This window comes from Papaver somniferum, chromosome 11 (genome assembly GCF_003573695.1).
Source record: "Papaver somniferum cultivar HN1 chromosome 11, ASM357369v1, whole genome shotgun sequence".
Classification (NCBI taxonomy): domain Eukaryota; kingdom Viridiplantae; phylum Streptophyta; class Magnoliopsida; order Ranunculales; family Papaveraceae; genus Papaver; species Papaver somniferum.
In genome coordinates this window covers 16,916,004-16,925,408 of record NC_039368.1, presented here as the reverse complement: position 1 = coordinate 16,925,408, position 9,405 = coordinate 16,916,004, and the positions used below count along the sequence as shown (strand labels likewise).

The 9,405-nt window shown below is 36.4% G+C and overlaps 2 protein-coding genes across 3 annotated transcripts; both read left to right on the top strand.

Annotated features, from left to right (window-relative positions):
* The first annotated feature begins 881 nt into the window (after window positions 1-881).
* LOC113325018 (UDP-xylose transporter 3-like) lies at window positions 882-5,782 on the top strand. Of its 2 annotated transcripts, none has more exons than XM_026573261.1 (9): window positions 882-1,127; window positions 1,296-1,367; window positions 1,459-1,632; window positions 2,738-2,922; window positions 3,498-3,565; window positions 3,903-4,035; window positions 4,288-4,449; window positions 4,532-4,804; window positions 5,201-5,782. In XM_026573261.1, exons 3-9 carry the CDS (start codon window positions 1,512-1,514, stop codon window positions 5,318-5,320), a joined length of 1,062 nt encoding a protein of 353 aa, XP_026429046.1. In that variant the 5' UTR covers window positions 882-1,127; window positions 1,296-1,367; window positions 1,459-1,511; the 3' UTR covers window positions 5,321-5,782. The 2 variants fall into 2 exon arrangements, with proteins under 2 accessions (XP_026429046.1, XP_026429047.1); XM_026573262.1 differs by having other exon boundaries at window positions 1,453-1,632.
* A 372-nt stretch (window positions 5,783-6,154) lies between these two features.
* On the top strand, window positions 6,155-9,128 carry LOC113325019 (superoxide dismutase [Mn], mitochondrial-like). The gene is made up of 6 exons (XM_026573263.1): window positions 6,155-6,547; window positions 6,653-6,699; window positions 6,811-6,936; window positions 7,062-7,118; window positions 8,328-8,405; window positions 8,781-9,128. The coding sequence occupies exons 1-6, from the start codon at window positions 6,262-6,264 to the stop codon at window positions 8,871-8,873; spliced, it is 687 nt and encodes a 228-aa protein (XP_026429048.1). The 5' UTR covers window positions 6,155-6,261; the 3' UTR covers window positions 8,874-9,128.
* Window positions 9,129-9,405: the final 277 nt, after the last annotated feature.

The following is a 9,405-nucleotide window of genomic DNA, read 5'->3' as shown; positions in this document are numbered from 1 at the left end:
TGCTCGGGCACAATGTAAGTAGCCTTGGTGCACAAATTTGGCTCCCAACTTATTAAACAAGCAGCCAACGTAGGTAGACAAATTAACTGTGCGAAATATTATATTAACTGGAAAATGTTTTGGGGTGACTGATAATATTAATCGCCATCTCGTGCTCTCAGTCTCAGGTCTCACTTCCATACACGTGATTTTATTAATTGAGAATTTAGCTGTCTCGATCCGATTTGGTGCAAATCTTGGTTTTCCCGCAAAATTAAGAAGGAAAAAGAGAAAAGAATAAGCTTTCAACCGGCATATATCATGGGTCTTCGTTGCTCAAAAACAAGTGCAAGATCAGTGGTGGTTAATGCGAAGAGGTGATGCTTGTAGTCAAAGCGATGCCTTTGCATTTTTTTAATTAGTTGGTAGAGAATTGCAAATCTTGGACGTGGGACACTCACCGACTAATCAGTTCAAATGATCATGTATGTTCTCAACGGGTGCTCAACAGCTTTCTGTTCAGGCAAACAGGTGGGCGAGAGCCTTGTTCTAAATTCATGAAACATCAACTGTGTGCACATTTGTTATCGGGTGCACTTCTATTTTTCTGGAAGCAGAAATCAATCCTAAAAATCAGAAGCCGAACAAATAATTTGAAATTATAAAATGAAATGTCTTTGTGGTTTTTGATTGTTGTGACCGGTTTTTGCAAGTCGAAAATCAACTTTTCATTATGTATCCAAACAAATAATGGGTATCCAAACAACCTGTAAAAGATAATTTGTTGTAAAACAACCCAACAAAGGAAGTGGTGCCCGTAGACAATGAGTCAAAAAGGGTGCTGAGGTCGGAAAAATGGCGCTTATATAAAAGTTAAGCTGCAATTAAGAGTACGATATTTGTAGAGTATCTCCATTCCATGTAGTACATTACTACATTAACACATCTAATTTCATTCATTTTTTATACCCCTCATCTCCCACTCCCCAGCGTTTTCCATCTCTGGAAAAGCGTATGAAATCACAGACTTCGTTTTCGTTCCTTTAAATCTCTCTTCACATTTTTGCAGCAGCAGCAGCAACGTCAATTATAAGAAAACGGCACAAAAAGATAAACACAAACTCAGTTTTCAAGTTTACGTTAAATCGGTCAGTCTCTCTCTCTTTAGATCTTCCGAATTGAACTCCCAGATTACATTATAGGTCTAAACTACAAACTAGATCTAGGGTTTTCAAATGTTGTAGCTATTATTTTGGGGTTCTTTGAGTTTTTTGATTTTACTGTTGTTGATATATTGATGATGATAATGGATGCAGGTTTTTGTTAGGAGGTCTCAGTTTCGTTGATCTCTTCGATTAGTAATATTCGATTAGTAATATTGGAATGAGGTAATGGATATTTTTTGAATTCAATGATTTTGTTTATGTTTTTGATGTTTAAAGATTATGGGTTTCTGATTGGTTATAATGGTAGATCCAGATTAAGAAACTGTTGATTAAAACGAGAAAGAAGAAAACGAATAATAAGAAGAGATGACTGAGAGTGGGAAGTTTCAGCTTGGAACCATTGGGGCATTGAGTCTTTCTGTTGTTTCGTCGGTATCGATTGTGATTTGCAATAAGGCTCTTATTAGTACTCTTGGTTTCCATTTTGGTAAGTTAATTTCCGTTCTAGGTTATTTTTCAGCAGGTTGTGTAAGTTATGATCCCAGCAAATCTTTTGTGAACAGATTAGTTAGTTTTTCATGCTTTGAATTTCCCACAATTGGGCATTTTTTCTTTGTAACTTAGTTAATTTGGAATCTTGTTTATTTTTTTCTTTTAAAAAAAACTTGTCTAGCTGAGTGGGTACCTAAATATGGTTCATATTCTTCCCCATATGACATAACATATTTAGTTTCAGAGCAACAGATGTACGCAAGTCTTGAGGGGGATAGTTGACGGATGTTATAAAGAAATAACTTGGTAGTTTAAGAAATAACTAAAGCAAAAAGAAGTTTGTTAAAAAGAAAGGGAAACAATAGAGAAAAGAAACAACAGTAATTGAGTGTTGACGGCATAGATCAGGAAATTAAGGTAGAAAAACGGAAGGACTAGGAACCCATCAAACATAAAAGAATGGTCTAGAGCAAGACTAGAAAAACGGTGATAAAAGATAAAACTGGGTACTTGAAGAAAGCTAGGTGTGGTTCCTTGGAGGAGCTATATTGAGGGGGGAGGGGGGGATTAAATTGACGATATAGAGGCTAAACCTGCCTACATGACAACACTTATACTTTGGTGTTACTACACAAAGAAAAATAATAATGGTCATGTTTGATGTGGACTTAGATGATAGATGCTCTAGAAGCATCAGCCAGTGTTCTTATCCTTTTACTTTGAGTGAGAAGGCGGAGGTCAGAAAGCAGTGTTTGAAAATTGTACGAAATGGTCGGACATTTTTAACAGAAAAAAGTAGCACATGTTCATACATCTTAGCTCTGAGAGAGTAGTCATGTATCTGATTCCAAGTTGTTGGGACAAATTTTTCTATGGTTATGGTGGCTATGCCTAGGTTATATGTAATGGTAACCAAGCTAATTGTATATGTTAATTGTGTCATAATATATTTTTTCGGTACTATCTGAAGAAATCTTGAAAGGAAGAAGTGTCTGTTAGTTTGCATGCATCCTTTTGTTTGGATTCTCATCTACAATGTGAATAATTCATCTTCTGTGAATTGAAATTTCCGTCGCCTTACTTCGAACATTTGGGTGCAGCCACAACTCTGACGAGCTGGCATCTGCTGGTGACTTTCTGCTCGCTTCACGTGGCATTATGGATGAAACTTTTTGAACATAAACCATTTGATGCAAGAGCTGTAATGGGATTTGGTGTACTAAATGGGATATCCATTGGACTTCTAAATCTTAGTCTGGGTTTCAACTCCGTTGGGTTCTACCAGGTATGAGTCTTTTCCTTTTTCTCTTCTTACAGTTATGGTGCCAACTTATTGGGCATATGTGGAATTGCTGCTTATATGTTGAAACTCTTCCACTGACTTTAATTCTTTGTACATGATTAGGATTATTATTCTCCTGATAGTGTTTTTTGTGCTTTAGTGTGCAACAGCCTTGGAATGTTTGCCCAATAATTATTTGACAGTATGAGATGCAGCTCATAGTGGACTGATTAACCCTGCCTAGAGAGACCTATTCCACATGCAATGCTTTCTGTTGTTTCTGTTAAAACTCCTGATGGCTGATAGTTTCTGAAATGCACTCCTTTGTCCACACCATGCTATATATCACATTCTTTAAGTATTATTGATATGTCAGAAGACGGAATCCCTTTATCCAACCAATGCAACAATAGGTAAATTAAATTCTGATGCATTTCATGCTTTGGTCACAGTGCATTAATTGACTTCCTCATAGCCGCTACTGTCTTTTATATCTACTGCTTTTTTGAATGGTGTTTTAATGTCCCAATCATTAGTTCACTTTGATATTGTTTGTTGACATTGGTAACACATTTCAGATGACGAAACTGGCTATCATCCCCTGTACTGTCCTTTTGGAGACCCTTTTCTTCAGGAAACTTTTCAGGTTAGTACTTAACTCAGGCTTGACAGTTGCAATGTCAAGGATGCTGTCTATGGGCGTGTCTTCTTGTCTTCTAATGAACATTCTGAAAGCTTTATAAGACAAGAGTACAGTAACCTTGTAGCAAATAAAAGAAAATCGTCATAGGAAGCCTTTTTATATTGACATCACATCTACAGACTACTGTGAGCATGTCTCTGTTACGAGTTAACAGTTATAGAATTTGATGTTAACTATTCATGTAAGCTTGAAGCTTTAGCTAATCTCAACTTCATTTTCAAATTAAGATCCATGTTCGTTACACCATGCATGCCTAATACTTTATCTGTCCTCATCACAGTCGGAGTATTCAGCTTTCACTCTCTGTGCTTCTTATGGGTGTCGGAATTGCTACTGTGACTGATCTGCAGCTCAATGTTCTTGGTTCTGTCTTATCTCTGCTTGCAGTTCTCACAACATGTGTTGCTCAAATTGTATCCTCAAGTGGCCACTTTTATATTTGCATTTCATTACTTTATCTGCTCAGCAAGATGTTATAATGAATTATCACGAAGTTATTGCATGCACTTCTTTCTGATTGCATGCAGTTCGATCGATATATAGAGTTTGCTTAAATAATTTAGTGTCATGATAAATACATCTAGTTGTAGCTCTTTCACTTTTTGTGCTTTCAAGTCAGTTACATCTCTCTCTCTCTTGTTCAAGATCTTAACAGTTCTTCTCAGATGACCAATACCATTCAGAAGAGATTCAAAGTTTCTTCAACGCAACTTTTATATCAATCTTGCCCCTATCAAGCGATGACCCTTTTCATTACTGGTCCATTTCTGGATGGACTATTGACCAATGAAAATGTGTTTGCTTTCCAGTACACTCCTCAAGTGCTGGTGAGAGCATTAGAAGTCTGTTAATGTGTATTTTTGAACTTGGATAACAAATTCTAATTATGATTGTGTAATTTTTTTGCAGGTTTTCATTGTCCTATCCTGCCTTATCTCTGTATCTGTTAACTTTAGCACATTTCTTGTAATTGGAAAGACATCTCCAGTCACCTACCAAGTCCTGGGACACTTGAAAACATGTCTAGTTCTGGCATTCGGTTATATTTTGCTCAGAGACCCATTTAGCTGGCGTAATATTCTTGGAATCATGGTTGCCTTAGTTGGAATGCTACTTTATTCTTTCTTTTGCACTCGTGAGACTCAGGCAAAATCCAGTGAACCAGCTCCACAATTGTCTCAGGTACTACTGCTGCAGCAGTGCTGCTTTTTGTTTCTTTTCTGGTTAATTTTTGTTTCTTGTTGTCCGTCAATTCCATTTGCATATAATTTAGACCATAGGCACGATAGGCGGATTCCAAGAATATCCTGGAGCGTCTGAAACATATGTCATTCCTTGATTCAATTTCCATAGTATATTTCTACCTATATTACTCTCCTGAACAACTCTTAACATCTTGTCTGTGCCATTTTCTCAATCCTTCTGGAAACTCTATTAGTGGTATTTTTCGGTTCCGTGTTCGCGAAGGGAGTTAAAAACAAGTTTAGCTGGCTCATGAATTTCATTTTCCAAGTTCTCTATATCACACTTTTCTACTATTAACTATTACTTTTTGTGATGACTGTTTTTGATTTGCAGGCAAAGGAAAGTGAAACTGATCCTTTAATAAGTTTGGAAGGTGGAACTGCTGTGGTTCCTGATGATGATGTTCCCAAAGCCCCGATATGGAACTCCAACAAAGACCTCCATGATGCATAAAACGGTGACCAATCTCGCTAATTAATCTAGGGTAAAATCTCCCAGATAGAACTGCTCCAACAACGGAAAATTCTCATCAGGAAGGAAATATCACATCTTCAATCAACTTGAATTTTGTGGATTTGTTGATATTCAATGAAACACCCGCTAAAAATCAAAGCAAAAAGTAATAAGAATTAGGAGAATTGGAAAGAATGCAAGTTATTATTTTTACGTTCATATTCTAGTTTTGGCTATTGCCAATTTTTGTGAATTAGGTCCCCAACAGTCCATTCTTGTAAGTGGGATTTGCCATCCATCTGTCTCCTCTCTAGTTTTGCTGGGGACAATTGTTTTGTTGCTGTTCTCATATACTAAACAGATATTATTTCATAGGTACCTTAGTTCTTTTTAGATCCCAACTTTTTTGAGTATTTCTGAACTATTGATATAAATATTATTTTCTCTTTTTTTTATCTCTAATGCCGGTGTACTTCCAACTTTAAAAAATTCTTCAATGGGATTATTTTCTTCTATTTAACCTAAACTAACCAGCACTGATGCACTAATAATTCCACACTGTGCCTTTGTTTGAGCCCTGATTCTTGTCAAAGGTGTTTGGACACCCATAAATGATAGTATGTCAAAAGTTTGTCAAGTCGGATAGCTGAAAGCTAGATCGGGAGCAAAATTTCAAAATGACTTCTGTCTTTCCAGAAGCATTTCTGCCTCCGGTTGCCAAACAGTGTACCATAAAATCAAACTTGAAATTTAGGACCTTGAAAAGGTTGACCTTTGACCGTTAACCTGGTATGTACGTGGAAGGGGTGTATAGGATAGGAGGAGTAGTGCGTAGTCGCTCTTCGTCTGCCTTCTCTATAATAATCTCTTCATCTCTCTCTTTTAAGGTTGAAATCTTATTACTGGTTTTTGAGAATTCTAACGAGAGAGAAAAATTAGCCATGGCTCTTAGAACAGTTATGAGTAGAAAATCCTTAGGATTAGCAAAATTAGGGTTTAGTAATGCTAGAGGGTTACAGACTTTTTCTCTACCAGATCTTGATTATGACTATGGTGCCCTTGAACCTGCAATTAGTGGAGAAATTATGCAGATTCATCACCAAAAGCATCATCAGGCTTATATCACAAACTACAACAAAGCTCTTGAACAACTCACTGAAGCTACAGCTAAAGGAGATACATCTACTGTTGTTAAATTGCAGAGTGCCATTAAGTTCAACGGCGGAGGTTTGTTAATTTGGGTCCTCTTCAGTTTCCGATTTACATTTTTTTGATCGTCTTTTTTGTTGTGTTTGATGGGATATATCATATATGTTTAAAATTATGTTACAGGTCATGTGAACCATTCAATTTTCTGGAAGAATCTTACTCCTGTTGGTGTAAGTTCAAATTCATCTCTATTGTGATTGTCATAATTATCTTTTGGTTTAGTTTGTGTAGATTCTTATTTTTGTGATCTGATAGGGTACTCTTTTCTGAATGTTTGACAGCAAGGAGGTGGTGAGCTTCCTAGAGGTTCCCTTGCCTCGGCAATCGATACACATTTTGGATCTTTTGAAAAGTTGGTGCAAAAGGCTAATGCAGAAGGTGCTGCTTTGCAAGGCTCTGGATGGGTGGTAAGTCCATCTTTAGCTTTTCTATGAGTTTTGATTTATTTTCAGTTTGTTGTGTTACACCCATTGTATTGCTGATGAATTGTTACTATGGTTTACATTGCTCTCCCTGTTTTGTGTTTTTTCAGTGGTTAGGTCTGGATAAAGAACTGAAGAAGCTTGTTGTTGAAACCACAGCAAACCAGGTAATGTTAATCCTTTGAAAACTTATTTTTTGGCCATGACTAGAAGCTCATTAAATATTAAACGGTATGATAATATGTCTCTACTATGTGTTTCTAGAAGTTCGAGATAAAATTATTCTGAAGTATTCAACATAAAAGTTAAGAGGTTTTGGAACCTCATGTTTGAATACAATTTTGGTGAATTGAGAGGGCAAGCCTGCCCATTGTTGCAAATGTCAGGCTTGTGTCTACTCTTTAGCAGTTGTATCTAAGAAGATGCTATGCTATCAACACCATAATGGTTTCACATTACTTCCACCTCCATTAGAAACAATCTACCAAACATAATTAGTCTGGCTGTTAAATAAACGTCTATTGATTTGAAGACATCATTTGTTGACAATATGTATCAGAGTCCTCCTCTAAGGAAATGTTTATCGATGTAGGGTTCTGTGAGATTGTAGGATGCATTGAGAGAATCTAACCCACTAACCCAAAGAAATTAAATTTGCATATAGTTTGTTACAAGTTTTTATAGATATTAAGTTTAATGACACGGGTAGAATCCTGGTGTTGTCCATAGAGCGTAAGCAAATTGAATGATGATCTATGAGTAGACACTTCAACATAATAGTTTTGACTTGTGAGGAAATCTGGAAGAGAGTAACAAAAGACGAGAGTAGTAGGGTTATTTTGATAGAAGGAGGAATACATTTATATCATGTATGGTTGATGGGCACGCAGAATAAATTGGGCCGATTCTGTAGTGTTCCTTGTACTCATATGATATATCAGCTCCCATGTAGTGCTTGTCTGTTGGCACTACCTTGTTTCTTTTATTATCTAATTAAACCGTAGAAGTAGCATCTAAGCAGTTTCAGTGGCTGAACACGAGTATGGTAGGCGCTGCGAGTAGTAGATCATATGCATTATAACTTAATTGTGTCCTTTTAGGAACTGAAAATATGATTGTCACTTTTTAATTGTCTCAGCGAACCACTTTAGGAATTTGGTGCTCCCATAGGATTACTCGACATCTGACTCTGTGATTGTCACTTTTTATTTTTTTGTGTATGGTGTTTTCTTTAGTAACTTATGATGCTTCCCATGTGGGTCTTCTTATTATTCTTTATTTTTATTTTTTGATGGTGATCTTTCATATAATAAGTTAATATAGGTGAAGCATCTTTTGTGTTTTTATTGCTAACTACTACTGTAAGCATTCTGCAGGATCCTCTGGTAACCAAAGGTGCAAATTTGGTTCCTTTGCTGGGCATCGATGTTTGGGAGCATGCATATTACTTGCAGGTAATTTCTGTCAACCCATTGTTCACTTTAGCAATATAACTTGTCCACTGTTTTAGACCAATCAAATGATTCAAATGCGGTCAATCATTTCCACATCTGTTATTTTATACAATTGGTCACCATCTTCAAGATTATGGGTTTAATAATTATCTGTTAATCTGCAAAATTTAGTATGACGAGATTCTGTTGACATATACGAAGGATGGACGTAACAAGCATGAAGCACACCTACGTGTCTTGCCTTTTATTTTGTTGCAATTAGTTATTGTTCCCGGTAGATAACAGAGCACACATTACATTTTCGACAAAGATTGATTATCCCTGTACTTGAAATAAAAATCAGTTTTGACGTTTGTCTTCATGGTTACCCTGCAGTACAAGAATGTGAGACCAGACTATCTGAAGAATATATGGAAGGTTATTAACTGGAAATATGCCAGTGAAGTTTATGAAAAAGCACTCCCATGATCTGAGAATATATGGAAGGTTACCAAACTGGAAATTTGCTGGTGAAGTGTATCAGAACTAGTCTCTGTTTTCTGTTAATTAACTTTCATGTAGTTATGTGGGTCGGATGGCCTTGAATTCTATTGAAAGGATAAATAAGTTGTGATGTAGAGTTTTACATGTACTTGGTGTAATTTGTTTGTTGATTCACTTGAAATTATCCTTTTAGGTTCTGGTTTCCCTTTAACCTGTTTAATACGAAGTTCTTTGATAAAATACCCCGTCTTGTCAAAACCGATCGGTATTTTGGAAAGGAAAAATACCAAAACTAGACTAGTTATGAGTTTTGAGGAATCCCATTTCGTATAAAATTACATTATATAAGAATCCCATTCCGGGTTCATGTAAGCTACACACATGCATATAAATATGTGGGTTATTGCTCGACAAAGTTTCATCAATAAAATCCCTGCTCTTTGCTTCTCTCCAGTTCACAGAAAAAAAAATCATCAAAGAAGCTCTGCTCTTAGCCTCTTCCTAGATAGTATCGCCA